Here is a 16989-nt window from a genome sequence, read left to right as displayed (position 1 = left end):
CATTTCCCTGCCTCAGGTTTTATGGTGATGGGATGCAAAGCATTGGTCAGCACCAGGAGTCCAAGGAGCAGGGTGGAAGCAGCCTATAACTGTCCCACTTTTGACACCTTGCTGTAAACTCAGACTGTTTCTTTGGAATATGAAGTGAGCACCCTACTTGTGCTCCTTACCAGAATCAGTTAGAGAGATGCACGTTAGGAAATGCATCAGCACCACAGCAAACTTCTGTTCCTCTGTCACTACAACAATTTGTTTGAGCAGGAAGAAAGTAGCCATGGAATCCAGCCTTTTCTTTATGAGGAACCTTTCTTATTCCCCTGCTTACCATTTGGCAAAACTTAGTGCATGGTCTGCATGCATGGTTTCAACAACAAGGTGACAAAAAGCATATTCATCTTCTGAATGACCAATTTTCTTCACCTTTGTATTCTTTGGAGAACACAAAGAAGGTTGCAGTGATTAATAGCCAAGCATGTTACTCCTGAGAAGTAGCTAATGTAATGAATCAAAGGCTTCCAGTCTGAGCCAGTGCTATGATAAACTCTCTTAGCAGATCCCGAGGCCAAGAGCCACAAGCAGTGAGGCTGTACTTGAAACACAAAAGCAAGGGGGGTATTATTTTTAAGGCACAAGCAGAAGTTATCTGCCAAGTGAATAAAGCCTAGCTCTGACAAGTAACTGAGGGTTTGGTTTTGTCCTGAGGGAGGAAATCTAGAAGACATACTATGTGGAGAAAGTTTCTTTTCTTTGCCTCAAACTCTGGTACTACAAATCCTAGGTGGGAGCATCCATTATCCTGTACCAAAGTTGCATTAAATCTGAATGCTCAGGGCCTTCATTTGTCAGTGGCACAATTCATTAGCTGAAACTCACCTGCTGCTCTCTACCAGGGGTCTGATCCTGCACTCACAAGAGAAACAAAAACTAAGCTCAAAGGTTTCTTTTAGAAGAAATTGCAGAATTGAGCTCTTACTGTTTACATCTGAATTACTAAAGTGGATTGAGGATATAGGGAAGCCAGTCATGTCCTCGCACTCTAGTGCAATGATTTTATTTATTAGCTTAACTAAAAACTAAGCAGCCTTTTAAGGGAAGAGTTCTACTTGCACCGCTGATTTTTATCTTCTCCTTTGTTAAGTCTCTTATCCTGACTACCAGAAACTGCTTAGTATGTGTGACTGAGGAAGCACGAGTGATGGCTTTCAGTACAAAACTTATGTTTAATTATTTGTGATTTTAATTCCTGATACTGGTTACCGTATCTACAAATCTCACCCAGTAGCAGTGCTCACTCAATGTTGTGAATCTCAAATGTCTAATGCAGGAGGGCTGGCATTTGGAACATAAGACAGAATACTTTGATTTTCTATTTTAGTAATTAAAGCATTTTTAACAATATTTACAACTTTGTCCTGAAGTTTTCTTTCCTTGATGTTATCTTGCATCTTGTTTTCATGGTATTGGAAACCTCTTAAGACTGACCAATTCCACAAGAAACATCGCTATTAAATAAAACCATCATGAGAATGCCAAAGAAAAAGGTGAAGGAGAGAGATTAGAACATTAAAGCATACCTATCTGCCACTGGGAGTTGGTCTCTTCTGCTGAAAACTTGCCCTCCTTCCGGAGTCCAGGAAGTGGTTAAGAACACAGAATTGACATAACAGTTTCAGAATCACACCATGAAAAACTGAAAGTAATTAAACAACAAAATTTGTCGCTAGCAAAATTCAGCCCAGTCCACTTCAGTCTTCAATTTAAAAGGTTCAAACTAAAAGCAGACTGTACAGACAGTTCAGTGGCCGAAGGGATAATGATACCACAGGAAGAGACCTCAAACCTTGCTGAGAAGAGCAGATGAGATATCATCTGCATAAACCAGAGAAGGTGTAAGACACAGCTCAATACTTCAGTTTTATTGTTAAATTAAAATAACACAATTCAAAAATTGTATCAGCAACAGTCCTTATACAAATAATGCACACACTGGCAAACTGCTGATCCAAACTGAGAACGGATCACTTACTGGCAAAAGCCATGATTTGCTCCTAAAAAAGGGAGAAAGAAAGAAAAGTAATTTGTAAACTGGTAAGTGCACATTTCAGAAAGTAGCCATAATCTCCTTCCCCTTTCCATGTGGACAAGAGTTCCTGTCAGCCTTTTAATTAAGTGCAGAGTACCCATCCCTGCATGCAAGGAAATTAAAGAAATTGCAGCATTCTTTTCCTTCTTGAACAGCACAAACGGACAGAACCAACACGTTCTGTGGTCAGAAAAGAGGCCTTTGCTCAGCTTTCTGCTTTCAACAGAGAAACTGAATAAACACCAAGCAGTGAAGCAGCAGCATACTGCTCTTCTTAGTACAACTAGAGACATCAATTCAGCCTAGTGTTTTCCATAATGTAATGCACAGGAATCTGGCCATCTGTGTCTTCCGTAATGTAATGCACAGGAATCTGTGTTTTAATAGTAAGGAGGTGACTTGATTTGTGCAACAGAACTGCCAAATTCAGAAATGAGAAATCTAATTTGAAGGCATTGTGGAACCTTTGAGAGAAGGTGCCTCAGTGAACATCATGAAAATCCACCAACTACGTCAATGCTGTACAAATTTCTGGCAGTTAGGCTGAAAACAGAAGTTCTGTGTTTAAGTCTGAACCTTCTCAGGTGACTTCCATTGAAGACTTCAACTTCAGCCTGGAGAGAACAATTTAACAGAGCAGAACAGCACAGAAACAGTATCTGTATAAGTCGCACCCCACATCTGTCGAGTCACCTGGTATCCTACTCTTAAGGAAGGTTTGTTTTCAGAGGGCTATTTTTTTCACAGTGCATTTCTGGAATGCAATTCAAAGTTCCACGTTCGCGTTCCATAGCAAAATAAAGCCAAAGACTACTAGTGACTTTTGACCCACAATTACTGACGTATAGATATCAAGATCCTTCATGTTCCCCTGTGCTGCGAAGAAATCATAGCCATCACAGTTATTTAGGAAACCCTCAGGCTCATTCACAACACAAAACCTCATTTTGAACAACTTAGCATTTTCCAACCAAAAATGCTAAAATTGCAAAATTTCTTCAATGGCTCATGTACAAAGGAAGAATCTTACTTTGATGGGAGGCAGGGCATTTGTTGCTTGCAATCCCCATGTCCTCAGCAACACCAAGGGAGAAAGGCTTGTGGAGTAAAGCCTCTTCAGTAAATCAATAGCAGCTATCAAGGAGACATTGTGCCTCTGACGTTCTGTCTCAAACCTTAAGAGATGTTTTAAGGATCCTGGAAGAAATAATTGAATACTCACATTAAAAGTGACCACAAACAATTGTGCATCTTATCTGTATAGCAGTCTCCACAGATAACTGAAAATACAGAACAGATAAATGGTCCATCTTAATATAAGCTTGAGTCCATCAGCTAGTGTTAGTGTCTCACTACCTTTAACTACCATCCTGCACATCTTCTTTTTGCTTTTTTAAAGCATTTTTTTTTTTAGGTTTTGAGAATGTGAATGGCATCCAAGTATTGTTAATTCCTCTGCAGCCAGTGAATAGAAGAAGAGTTTTGCTTCAAACGTGCTTGTGTCTTTTAAGCAAAAAAAGCAGCAAGCTTAACCTGCAAACAGAGATGGTGCTTGTCCTGATGGCAGCAGCAGAGGTTTGTAAGGCTACACATCTCACAGCCACCTCATTGTCTTGGATCCTTACCCAGATCTTGCCCGTTGAAGGCTGCTGCACTGAGGTGATGAGCTAAACATGCAATATCACCAAAACCCAGGTTTACACCTTGTCCTGCAAGTGGGTGGACTCTGTGTGCTGCATCCCTAGAGCAAGAGAAGACAGAAGAATAACCCTTCTTAAGAAAGCCAAATGGCTGACAAACTCCTCACTTTTTTGCAATTAACATGATCTTACAGCAGCATATACAGCTTTATCCAGTACCTCAGATAAAGCTGTATGTGTATATGTACCCTGTGCTGACCTCCAGCTACAAGAAGCAAGAAAAAGAGGGGTCAGCAAAAAGATTGATTTTACCTTTCCGAGATAAAGAGGTGACTAGCTAAAGTCTAGTGTCAGATCACACGTGAAACAGGCTTTACTATTTTTCTAAGTGGCACAAGAGGAAGCATATCACCAACACATTTCACAAACAAAAGCAGAGAGACATAATGAATACAAAGTTGTGATGTATCACTGAAAAGAATCTGAATTTTTTTTTTGAATTAGGAGTACACTTATCTGCAAAGAACGAAGCTGAACATACTACTTAAAGTAATGAAGTTTGAGTATGAAATGTAAGATCATGCACGTAAAATGCTAATGAGATATAAAGCACAGAGTACTCATAGACACAAAGTGACTCAAGGTGGAAAGAAAGAATGTATCAGAAATGTAATACCGCATCAAGAATTACTATAAACTACCAACTTATTGCAGATGTGAGGGAGAGGAATGTACACTCAGAACGTAAAAGATGAGTTACTTCCCTCTTTCTATAGATAATTGTACAAGAGAGTATGACATCCTATTCAGAATTACCTGTAAGTTTTGGCATTTGTGCTCAACACAAGTGAACACTCAAACTCATATACAGAATAGCTGCTATGTATGGGGAAGTACGGGTCCATCATGAGACACTGGACTGTTTCACTGGGCTACACAAACAAGAGAAGGAAAACTGTCCAATTTACACAGAAGGCATACAACAGGCAGAGAGCTACTCATACAAAAGGCTTTTGTTGACACAATAGCAAATTATATAAACGGCCTGGATAAAGTCAGCCTCTAGCTATAAATGCATTTCTAACCATCTAACATGGGAGTTGCTGTGCTCACATCATTTCTAATCACACACCACTCGCTCACCCAGCAGCTGCTCCGGAGACCTTACCCGATGAGAGCCACGCGGTGCCTGACGTACTGCGCTGCGTGCCCCATCCCCAGGGGGAACACGGCTCTGCTCTCTGGATCTACTTCAGCAACACTGGGGGGCAGCTGACGCACCGCAGTCCCCGATGGTTTCAGAAGTGAAAGAGCAGATCGAAACATGGCTCCAGCAGCATCAATGAAGTCAGAATGGTTTACGTTGCTCCACTGAAACAAGCGAACAACCAGAACGAAATCTTTAGACATTGACCCACACTGGACATACAAAAGAACTCAAAAGAAAGAAAATCTCATCTAGTTCCAGATACTCAATTAATTACCAAGACAAAATAGATATAGAAGAAACTACCTTCATCGCTTTAGCACATATAAGTTTTCAACTAGGATAAGCCCCTGTTTCCCATCATTCAGAAATATAGTTCAGATTCTACCATACCTTTCAGAACTAACTTATACCAGTCCCAAAGGGTCATCCTTTTTTTGTCAAGTGTCCTCTAATATCATCACTATCATAAGCTGCAGTTTGAGAACCCATCTTTTCCATTACTATCCTTTAAGCTGTAGGATTCCATTGTACTTCTCATGACTGCAACAGCCAGCCTCATAACTGCTGTAAGGCTGATACTCACAAAGGCAGAGTTGATGCTATCCACAAAACTTTCCTTGTCCATAGTGAGAAGTTTTGAAGCGTGTTCATGAGATGTAGACCAAACCAAAGAGCTAGTAGTGTCAGACAGCTGGATATAAAAATTTCAAGGGTAATTATCAAGAGAAAAATAATAAAAACAAAACAAACAAACAATGCAAAGCTTTCCTAGCTCTCTTATTCCTATACCAGTCCAACTGCATGTTACTTTCCCAGCCAAACATACTACAGGTAGGAAATACCAAGGATAAAGTGCAAGGGAAATAACTTCAAAGGTAGAAGGACAAAACAGGCAAGGCACAGACAGAAGAAAAATTATTAAAAGAACATACTAAAAAGTAAAAACACAGAGACCGTGAGGTATCTTACTGGCAGAAGTGCAATTGGTCCTGTGGGGAGGAACCTCTGCCATGCTACATTATTGTCTGTAGCCTATAGTGGAAAGAAGTGGACAGTTAGGAACTAGTGACTTAACATCATCCTCTTAAGCAGAAGACATGAGACAGTCTGTAGAATTTCACCTCAGACAAATGAAGAGTTGCCACCACAGCTGACTGGTCATACTGATGCTCAATGTTCTGAATTTCAGCTTCCTTCCGGACTACAGAGTTATGGCCATCTGCACCAATCTATGGAATAAAGAAATACAGAGCTACCTCTTCATCAGCTCCTGAGAAAGCCAATACTCCAGTCTACAAATCTCCACTACTGTGTACACATATTTTTGTTTATACAGAAGAAGAAAATGTATATAAGCTCCCTCAGATCAGAAGAGGTGGTCCCTTCTGCTCCTGTCAAGTTTAACAGTTTTCTTGTATCAGGTACAGAAAAGGCTACTCAGTGTGTCTGTCCCTTAGCACCTCTGACAGTTAGCAACTCACCTCACTTAAGCCCTCCACGTGGGTGGAGCGGCACACACGGAATCAGAACCAAATCCAGTGGAAAGGACTTGGGCAAGAGATGATGCCTGATCAACAGAAATAAAAAGTTTAGTTACCAGCAGTTTGGTCTGAAGTCTGCGTCCATCAGCTAACTCAATTTGGACCCAAGGGCTTGTGTCACTGCTGTGAGAGGGAAGGGGCCAGGTATACCCCACTGCTCTGCTCCCGTAGAAAACCTCCACCCGGTCTGGTGGGAACACAAAGTACCATGGTCACTGCATGACACAGACATAAAAAAAGGAAACATCACTACAGCAGCAAAGGGCCACGCACGCCTTTAGTGGTTCTCTAAGAACAGATTCTACAATTCTCAAGGCAAGAGCGAACAGATCCGACAAACTGCCCCTGCAAAGCCCGCTCTAAACAGAACGCTACACATCTTTCTATTAAGTCTTATTTCAGAGAAACTGGGAGCTGGTGAATAGAATGCACAACTGTCTTCACACTGTGTAGCCTACAACAGATAGATTCTCCATCCCCCCCATTTCAAGAAGCTGCCCACGTCCCAGAGTCATTTGTTAGATAAATCATCTTTCTCCCTCTCTTAACTTAGCGTACTCATCAGAAGACAAGTTATTGAAAGTTCTCTTGAGGAAATACAATATTAAAGAAGTTGTCCACTACCTGCTACTGCATCTAACTGTTTTGTAAGAGCAGACATAATGACATCATTCTCCACTATGTAACCCATGTCGTCTAAGTCATCTTTCTCAAAAGTGATGATGGCTTCAGAACAAGCATCCCACACCTACAAAGAAAAACATTATATGAAGCTACAAAATAAACAGGTACCACTCCTTTCAGAGAACATGGAAACATCCATCGTAACAGCAAAAGAACACGTTGATCTAGGAACGCAGAAGTAGAGGATGTATCCTGAATTATAGTCCATTCTAAGTTACTAAAAGACATCACATAATTCCTTTCAGGCAATGATCAAGATTAATCTCAGACGCTAATTCTGAAAACAGAAAGTTTTTTCCCCCCTATTTTCCTGTTACATAATTAACACATAATGCTACCCTATCACTTTTACCTTTATTTCTGTCTTTCCAGACTCGTACCCACACCTCCATGTTTACAGTTTCCATTAGGAACCAACCTTTCATCCTGTAACATCACCACTCTTAGAACAGTTATCTCCCAAGAGAGAACTATGGCCTGCCCTTTGCCAAAAGAATAAACTCTGGATTACTACTGGAATTATTTGTGAGAATTCAAAGCAGGCAAACACAATGTATTTGCAGCCCTGAGTGTGGCACCTGCATGCGTCGGAACGGTTTACATCTCAGGCTGACGACATGATCCCAGGCACCAAAACCTAAAACAGAAAGAGGACACAAATAGGTTCACATTGTGACACTGAGACCCAAATGAAGCTGAAGCTCATTTTGTGTTTCCCTCTCTCACTGTCCATGTATTGCTAACTGCTAATAATTTGCCCAGACTCTGCTTCCACTGCACCTAAGCAGGGCCAGTGCTGCCTGAGTCAGTGCTTTCCCAGCTTCAGCATCTTGTCCTGCTGCTAATGTAAGCCAAACAAAAAGGCACAAGACTTCTCCTCAAATGCTCTCACTTACACATCAACTCTCATTGGGCAGCACAATAGGCACAAAAAATCACGGCCATCACCATTTATAATATTTCTTCCCTCATTTGAAATCAAGGCTCAAATGTGCCTTTGAAATGAAAATTGATCAGAAGTGAGTTACCAGACTGCAAGCACAAAACATGGGACAATTACGCGTATTTTCTGAACAAAGTATCCTAGGTGCTACAGAGAGCACTTTGCAACCTTTTGCCAGCTCAGCATCACACACACTAACACCTAATGTAAACATAAGCACATATATTAATATTAAAAAAAAATATATCAGACTGAGCCATTAGAATGTGGAATCTTGTTATCAAGAGATGCCTGAGCCAATCACTGCTACTCAACATTTAAAATACTGACACAAAGCCAAACAATTCCACTTATTTAATCCCAGGCAGTTCAGAACACCAAGCATAGAAGCGACACCTACTGCTCAGGAGGGTTGCTGATCCAGGAGAGATGGAGCTGACCCTGTTGCTGTAGCTCTCTGGCAAGCAATATTCCTTCCTAGGCCCAGCTTCCAGCAAGGCAATTTTCTTGTCGTGGAAATGGATATCATGTCCTTAAACAAACAAATACAAAATACTTTGCCACACGCTCCTGTCAGATGCCTGCTTCTTGGTTCTGCATCTCTAACTCCTATGCGTTTTTGTGATTAGACAGAGCACAGTCTAAACCTTACACAGAAAAACACCACAAGGCAGGCTCCGAGCAGTCGGCTGAGCTCTAGTACCTTTTCAGCTTTATGAAAACAACCCTTTGTGATCGATAACGCCCGTACAGTTCAAGCATGCATTAAGCTTTCTCTTTTTGTACGGACTTCCCCTTTTTGCACGCTGTCCCCGCTCCCGGCCCGGACCAGGCCGCTTGCGGAGAAGGTCACGGCCTTACCGAGCGCGGCGGCCATAGCGCTGCCGACCATGCCGCCGCCCGACACCACCACGTCGTAGAGCGGCGCGGCGGAGGTGAGGGGGCGGATCGGGGCCCGCGGGCAGGCCCGCAGCCGCCCGCCGAGCGGAGCCAGCAGGGCCCGGCCGCACACCGCCGCCATCGCTGCGGAAGTGACGTCACGAGCGTAGCCAGCGGGCGGAAGTCGCGCAAGGAAACCATGACAACGGTACCTCTCCCCGAGGGGCGAGCGCTACTAAAACAGTTCTTTCAGATCACCAATGAGCGAGCGGGAGGATCTGCCCATCTCAGAGTTTGATTGGCTGCTTAGGCCGGGAGGCGGGTCTAAAACGCAATCGGCCTCGCTGATTGGCGGGAGACGGGCGCGGTGATGGGGCGGTGGCGGTCCGCAGGTGAGGATGGAATCCGTGCTCGATGGGGTTGGTCTGAGCCGGGAAGGGCGGGGGAAGCGGCGGGTAGCGATTGCTTCCCTCCCCTCTTTGGAAGCCGTCACCCCCGCAGCTCTCCTTGATTTTTTCCCAGGTGACACGGGATAACCGAGCCCCTCCGGCGTTAGCTGTCTGCCCAGCGGCCCCAGGATGGAAGGCCGTCGGTCTCTGTTGGATCTGGGCCTGCTATGCCAGGCGGCTTTAGGGAGCGACGTCAGCGCCTCCCAGGAGGATGAGGATCTCGGAGACCTCTCGCGGGAGGCGGCCGCGCTGCGGGCCAGGCTATGCGCGGTGCTCAGGTAGGACGGCGCCCTTTAAGGACAGCAAAATCCACAGGACTGGATGACGCCTGGGGAAATCCTCCTGCTTCTCCCCAATTCCAAGCAGTAACACGGCGCTGTGGATTCCACGATGAGCACAGGCATGCACCTTGTCCACGTTCGTGTGGTACCAGCACATTGCCCAAAATGTTCACTAGTGTGATGATGGGGCCTGAATGGGAGCCCACATAAATAGTGTTCACATAAAGCATGAACAGCACAAATGGCCGATCCCCTTCCTGCTTGCCAATTGAAATTTGCTAACAGATAATGTGCATGGGTGTTACTGGCCAGCATCCAATCCTCAGAACTGCAGTCTCTCCTGCACCTGATTTTCCAACACTGTCCTCTGGGATTAGTTCAGCTTGAAATTCACTAGCAGATCACACCCTCTTAAATAAAAAGCAGAGTTTATAAAGAACAAGATAGGACAAACTGCAGCAACCACCTGGCAACCACCTGTTTACACACAATTGGCCACTTCCCTTTCATAGTGCCTCCCTGTTTGTCTGTGCTTAGTCCTCTCTGATCCACCTTGATCCTTCCTTGCGTTTGATCCTTCCTTAAATGTCTCGCAATAGCTCTAGCCAGTCCCTCGTGCAATCTTCAAACATCCTATGAGAAGTTTTCTGTTTCTGTGAAACCCATGATAGTTGTGTTTGTGTTTAATTATGAGTTACATTCTCTTCTTAACAGTTACAAGCTTTCCAGCTGAAGCTCTTGAAAGTTGAACTTGCAGACATGCTTCCATCTCTATCTTAAGAGTTCTGGCGTTTGGTACCTGCTATCTTCTGTTTATTAGAGCTTGTGCATCTGTGTGCCCAACTTATTGCCTTTCCCGATTTGGTATCTTGTGTTGAATGTTCTTGAAGCTAAAACATTCTGTTTAACTTATGGCCTTCATAGCAACAACTTACTAGCATCATAATGCTGCATTAGGAATCTAGATAGTCACAACTGCATTTTGTATATGGAAAATTGAAAACAAGCAAAGTTATGCTTATGAACTTAGGTAGCAAAGCAAAACTTGGAGATGGAGAACAGTGAGGCCTAAGCCTGTCTTCTGACTACCAGCTCAGCGTACAGTGTCTTTCTCTTAATCAACAGATCTCCCTTCTTTCATTTCTAATTTTTAATAATTTGCCTTATTTCCCCTTCATAATGTCTTTGTCTTAGTCATACATCTGGTAACAAAAGGCAGTCCCGTTCTTTGATTGACCTCACCTCGGACAGTACCTGGGATCAACAAAAACCTCACTTGTTTCCTAAACCCCGCTTGAGGCCAAAAAGTGCTTCATCTCCCTGGATTCCTTCCATCACTATCCCTCAGCCCTTCAAAATGACACTGCGAGAAGCTCGCAAAAAATCCCAGCTGATGAAGTCAAACATGTTTCTTGAACTAGACAAACTGAGAGACAGAAGGCAAAGCCAGGATGAAGCTGAATGTCAGAAACAGTTCCGGGCACAGCCTGTACCTGCCCACGTGTTTCTGCCCCTTTATCATGAAATAATGGAACAGAATGAGGTTCGCAGGCAAATAGCAACACAGAAAAGAAAGGAGCTGCTACTTTCCACTCAGAGACCCTTCAGTTTCCTGGAAAAGGAGGAGAAAAAGAAAGAAGCTATCAGACAAAAGTTCCTAGCAGCAGCAACCCCAAATGACAGCTCCAAACTGAAGAAAGTAAATAGAAAAGTTCCTAGATCAACTAATGACACACTCCTTGGAGATAAACTCAAAGGTAAAGTGCTTGGGCTCTTCCTGCAAAAAAAACCAAACACCTCCCTGACCGTCCCTTGCCGTTTCAGTGCTAGGAGGTAGAATCATGGCCTCCATTAAATCACTTGGAGTATAAAACCAACACCATTACATCCTCTGGTATTGTCTAGTCTCCTCTATACTACCGATCATTACATTTCATCTAGAGACTCTCAGAATAGGGAATCCCAAATTTTATAGTCTTGTACTAGAGTCAGCAGTGGCAGTTCTACACCACTCCCAAAAACCAATGGATACACTGAGCTGTTCAAATTTCTACATTTCTTTTGCAGCATATCATGATAGTTTAGGAATCCTTCCTTAAAGTGAATTCCTTTGGTTAGCCTAAAGGCACTTGCATGAAGTGTGGTAGAAGTATGAAAACAGATGTAGTGCTAAAAGTGTCTGTGGTTCAGGCAGTATCTTGGAATTGATATTTTCATTCCCACCCAAGCCATCTGAGTTGCACAGAACTATTTCCTAGGAGAAAAATATTCCCTGAGCCCAAATCAGGTAATTAGTCCAGTTCTATGCAATAGCGCCGTAGTTCAGCGTCTCCTGCCCTTCTCTAATGTTTTCTGATACCTTTCAGTCACACTCCTGAAACAAGTGAGGAAGGTGCTTGGACCATTTTAGAAGGAGAGACAGTCAAGGGAGTTTTCCTGATCCTCTTTTTTTCAGATGGCTTAAGCCGTCACAGTTGCAAGTTAAAAGGGAACAGTACAGATGACAGGGGCTAACCCAGATAGAACAGCTTATATTGGAATGGACTTTAAAGATCCTGAGGGTTCCAAACCCCACCCTGTGACAGTTATCATTGCTTTTCTCTCTCTTTTTTTTTTTTAAAACTACTTGCCATCAATTCCTTCTTGAGTACAACACCAGCTCAGTTTTCATCAGAAAAACATATGTTATAGTGTACTAAATTAAGTAGATTGGAAATGTAAAAAGAGAGCAAAGGATAAACCATTTTCTGTTTCTGCCTGTTTCATGAGGAGGAAGGGGGAATGAGCATTTCATATCTCAATCAGTGCAAACATATAAACACACTCAAAACATTTCTTATTTTGTCTACATTTTCATTAACATTTAGTGTTGCACATAAAAGGACATTCTTTGATGTTATACCCAAAGCTTCCTTACTTAAAATCTTTTTCAGCATAGACAGACACTGCTGCATATTAGATAGAAAAGCCATCATCCATTACAAGTACATCTGAAAAACCTGTTTGGATCACACAGTCAGCTTTATGACACCATGTCCAATACAAAATATAGAACCTTGACCTGGAACCCTAAGAACAGTAATAGGAAAAGGCCTGTTCAATATCTTACTGTGATGACAGAAAGAGATCTGTCATATTGCCTGAGAGTGAGACACAACCATGGTTCTTTGTGCTCCTTTGATTTTTTTCAACTTGGAGGCAGAGAAGGGGTGGAAAGTGGGGAAAGAGAATACACGATACCTGTTTGCACTTATATGAGTAGTTGCCATTGTAGAAAAAAAAAATAATTACAGTGTGCAGTGGCAATTTTGCAGCCTTTTACATCACTTGTATTCTTCTCATTGCTGTTTTTAATTCATTAGAAGCTGAACTCTACAGAGAAATCCGCATTCAGATGAGAGCCAAGGATTTGCTGGAGAGCTCTGTAGCTCCAATAGATACTAGCAACTGTCGGAGGGATCCTCAGTCCCGAACTGCCACTAAAACTAAGCAGGAAAGACTTGGCTTCTTGCAGGACAGAAGCTTCAGCTTCAAGCCAAAGATTAATCCAACAGTACCAGATTTTGAGGAACTTTATTGGGCATTTCAGAGGGAAGCAGTAAGAAGACAAGAAATCAAAGAGGCAACTCGAATTAAGCCATTCAAATTACGAACCTCCAACCTCCGTGGCAGGCAGAGAGAAGCTAATGAAAAGATAAAGGTGAGATGACTAGATATTTCTGTGGTACTGTTCTCCCTGATTTCCCTGATGGCAAGTTCTTAAATACATAGCATTTACTTGTTATAGCTTATGTCCTTTAGTGAGACCTGTGGCCTTGGTACTTATCTCAGGAGTACTGCAGAATTCTAGGACAAATCAAAGAATAAAGAGATGAGCTATGGCAGCTAAGGCTCAGCTTCTCTTCTATACTCCTAAGCAAGTCTCCTTCCTGCTCATCTCTGTCTGTCCCCATGTAAATCCCTAATGATGGAAGACAGAAGAATGAGTGCATTGCCCACATACCTCCAACTGTTCTCATTACTAGACAAACGAACAGAGGAGCTTTTGTGCTGTGAAAAATCACACTGAATAAAGTTCCATTTCTTTCAGGATTCTCAACAACTTTCCAAGGTTTCTGTGCAAAAAAGTCATTCTTTGACTGCACTTTCCTCTCTCTCTTCCAATACCCTTCCAGTGCATATTACAGATGCAACAAGAAAAAGGGAATCTGCTATTAGGTAAGTAAAACTTTGCCTACAAGACCATACACCACCTAGTGACTGAAATGGAGAAAGTTATGTTCTCCCTCATCACATTGACAATAGTATCCTAATTGTTTCTCTGTGGCTGGTCTTCTTTTCTCACTAATTCTTGTCTTGCCTCAGTCAGTTTGGGAGCTACACACTAAATTTGTAATCTTCTAAGGAGAACAGCAAAAAGTGAAATTGTCAACCACCATACAGTCTGGAACTCTTAAGTGAGCTTATTACTTACTTTCTTCTATACAGATGCTCCCAAGAGAGCAAGAAGGAAGGAGACAAAGAAGGAATTTGCTGGGTAGAGAAACAGAAAAAGAAATGTCATGCTATTCGTAAGTCAGTGAACAGTCGAGCAAAAGCCCTGGATCCACATAAAAGTCTGGATGAAACACACAAGGAGAAGCTGAAACAGAACCGGTCAGTATCCTATTCTGCACAGAAATAACTGTTTGCTCTGGTAACTGGGGATGATCAGGTAATTCTTTAGGAGGAGTTAGTCTAAGAGTTTTCTTAGAGTTAACCTTTAGCTACTATACCCATTCCAGATTCAGATGGATTTCTTCACAAGCACTACCTTTTCCACACATAATAGCTTTCTTTACATTAACATTGGTAGAAACTAATTTGTACAACTTCAATGTCTCCCTTGGTAATGTACATAAAACACATAAGACAAGGTTTTGTAAAAATGTTAATGTCGATTCTCAGCTTACACTCTAATTAGTAAAGCTTGCTAATGGTGTGTAGCATTGTAGCAAAAGCAGTGTTCTGGCCATCACATGGAATCACATTTGGAATCTCAGAGCTATTTAAAGGACTAAATGGCTACTGAGAATTCCTTTTTCCCTATCAGCTACAGTCAGAACGAAACCTGTTTTGGACATGGAAATTTTTCATTTCAGGCAAAATATGAGAGAAAGAACAAAGGAGTACAGAAAGGAGCTGGAAGAAATGCAGCTGCGAGTCAAGAACAGACCATACCTCTTTGAACAGGTCTCCAAGGTAACTGGTCAAAGTTCCAAGTGTCTCTGGATAACAGGATGTCTTTCATTTAGGACAGGCACTAAGAAATCTAGTCTTAAGTTATTCACAGTTAGGTGCTAATGCTTGTACAGTCTTTGGCCTACACACGGGACAGCCACACAAGTGTTAGGAAAATTCCTTTCCATGACTTAAAAAACACTGGTACTTACCTCTTGATTGTAGAACTTTCCAACCCCTAGTATATATTGCAATCAAAATATATGGTCTGCTCAAAATTAAGGCCTTTTCACACCAGAAATGATATGACTGCCCATTCTGCACCTGAATACAATGGCCTGCAGTCTAGAAATTTTAATTTTTTAAAACATCCTGTCTGGTAGAATCACTTCTATCATCTGCAAGCTTGGCTGGCTGTTGAGCACATATCACCATCACACAGTGAAATCTCCACACCTCAGATGACTGCAATTAAATACTTTACTTTCTATAAAATATATTTCCCAGGGTTTTCTCTTTCAGTTCTTTCTCCTTGCACAGCTGACAGATAACTGGTTAGAGACATACTGAGAATATGTAGCTATATACTGATCTAAGTTTTCTCAGTAGAAATATCCTCTTGACTCAAACTTTCTGTTCAGGTGAGTGATTAATGGAGACAGAGAACACATTTGTATGATAAATTTTGGTAATATTTCTGTTTGTCACATTGGTGAGAATTAATCAGTATTGATAACAAACCCATTTGGAGACTATAATTTTATCCTACCATATAGAAGACCTTAATCTTTAGAAACTGCCCACTACCTCTGGAAAGCCTCATTTCCGACTACATTAATTTGTGAAGTTTGTGTGGAGGCAATGAGAATATAAGAACCAGGGTGCTTTGCTTTTAGCTTCTTGAACACAGGCTGATATGAAGCTATTTTACAAGTTCTTTTGAAGTCCCTTGTGGTTAGTGCTTACAAATTGTAGGCCAATATGCTTCCAGAATTTTTCACAACCCTTTTAGCACATATTCTCAATCTGGGTGTCAGTCAGGATTCAGACACAAGTGTGCCACTGTATGCTGTAGAAACACAACAGAAGAGGGAAGTAAAAAAAAAAAAAAAACACAACACAAAACAAAACAGATGCAGGAAAAGATGAGCTCCAACTTTGAGAAATGTTGAGAACATTCTCCCTATATTCAATTTCAATTTTGTACTCTATGGTAGACAAAAATTGTGGACTGTTGTTCTCATTAGCAGTGTCAGCCCCAAACTTTAAAACAACATAAGCTGGCTAATAGAGAAGCCCCTGTTCTACATGCTTACTGTTTCAATTTGATAGCATGATGCTCGTCAAGGAGCAGAGCGTCGCTACAGAAACACCCTCCAGCAGGTTGGGCTAAGTGAAGAATTTGTAAGGAAAAAAGGGAAAGATGCTGCTGACCTGCTGGAAGAAGAATCTGACATTCACAGGTAATAATGCAATAGAGATTTTATGTCTTTGACTGGAAATATTTTCAGTTTTCATAAAGCAATTCTGGATTGTACCATGTAATATAGGTAAAATTAGATCAACTCCACTCCTCTTTAATTAAGCAGCATATTTTATCCATCTTAATTTCTATGACAGCTAGGTAGTCCATGTATTTCTTATTTGGTGGAGTAAACAGCAAGATATTTGCAGTATTAGATAATCACTATTTCTGCAGATTGCCCAAGCTTCGGAGCGAAAAGGAAGTTTGTACTATACAGGAAGGAGAACCTCAAGAAGAACAGAAAGGAAAAGAAATGACAACATAAAATTTAGCAGAAGAATCCGTCCATTATCTTTTGATTTTTAATGTGTCCCCACATTAATCCTCAGGAACTTTCTGTTTCAGGCTGACAATAATTGTTCTGGGGTAAGTGAGATGTAAAAACTTAATAAAGGAGAAAAAGACTAACTGTTGTTTAGGTCACATTTTGTCCGAATTTGCAAACACCACAGGCTCTTTTAGTCTTCTTGATTGTTTCTCATGTGAGCCACTTTCCTTTCTTTAAAAACAAACAAATAAACAAAACAAAAAAGT

The 16989-nt window shown here is 41.7% G+C and overlaps 2 protein-coding genes across 2 annotated transcripts; one reads left to right on the top strand and one right to left on the bottom strand.

Annotated features, from left to right (window-relative positions):
- Positions 1–1901: 1901 nt before the first annotated feature.
- COQ6 (coenzyme Q6, monooxygenase) lies at positions 1902–9122 on the bottom strand. Its single transcript, XM_052694652.1, has 12 exons — positions 8963–9122; positions 8502–8633; positions 7737–7795; positions 7099–7222; positions 6531–6661; positions 6055–6162; positions 5903–5965; positions 5517–5624; positions 4892–5094; positions 3709–3824; positions 3114–3280; positions 1902–2048 (listed from the first exon to the last, which is right to left on the bottom strand). The coding sequence occupies exons 1-12, from the start codon at positions 9120–9122 to the stop codon at positions 2019–2021; spliced, it is 1401 nt and encodes a 466-aa protein (XP_052550612.1). The 3' UTR covers positions 1902–2018.
- A 306-nt stretch (positions 9123–9428) lies between these two features.
- Positions 9429–16863, top strand: FAM161B (FAM161 centrosomal protein B). Its single transcript, XM_052694646.1, has 8 exons — positions 9429–9707; positions 10905–11467; positions 13073–13410; positions 13801–13928; positions 14199–14366; positions 14852–14951; positions 16263–16393; positions 16630–16863. The coding sequence occupies exons 1-8, from the start codon at positions 9559–9561 to the stop codon at positions 16718–16720; spliced, it is 1668 nt and encodes a 555-aa protein (XP_052550606.1). The 5' UTR covers positions 9429–9558; the 3' UTR covers positions 16721–16863.
- Positions 16864–16989: the final 126 nt, after the last annotated feature.

Source organism: Tympanuchus pallidicinctus, unplaced genomic scaffold (assembly GCF_026119805.1).
Source record: "Tympanuchus pallidicinctus isolate F22 unplaced genomic scaffold, pur_lepc_1.0 scaffold3, whole genome shotgun sequence".
In the NCBI taxonomy this organism is placed as follows: Eukaryota; Metazoa; Chordata; class Aves; order Galliformes; family Phasianidae; genus Tympanuchus; species Tympanuchus pallidicinctus.
This window is presented reverse-complemented; position numbering and strand designations above follow the sequence as displayed.

Bases quoted from the DNA above. Each gene is read 5' to 3' on its own strand.
- COQ6 (XM_052694652.1), bottom strand. From the start codon at position 9,122: ATGGCGGCGGTGTGCGGCCGGGCCCTGCTGGCTCCGCTCGGCGGGCGG. The intron at 7,796-8,501 runs GTAGGTGTCGCT...TTTCTGTTTTAG, and splicing joins ATCAGCAACCCTCCTGAGCA to GTTTTGGTGCCTGGGATCAT. The intron at 2,049-3,113 runs GTAAGATTCTTC...TCCCTTTTTTAG, and splicing joins ATGCCCTGCCTCCCATCAAA to GAGCAAATCATGGCTTTTGC.
- FAM161B (XM_052694646.1), top strand. From the start codon at position 9,559: ATGGAAGGCCGTCGGTCTCTGTTGGATCTGGGCCTGCTATGCCAGGCG. The intron at 13,929-14,198 runs GTAAGTAAAACT...TCTTCTATACAG, and splicing joins AAAAGGGAATCTGCTATTAG to ATGCTCCCAAGAGAGCAAGA. The intron at 16,394-16,629 runs GTAATAATGCAA...CTATTTCTGCAG, and splicing joins GAAGAATCTGACATTCACAG to ATTGCCCAAGCTTCGGAGCG.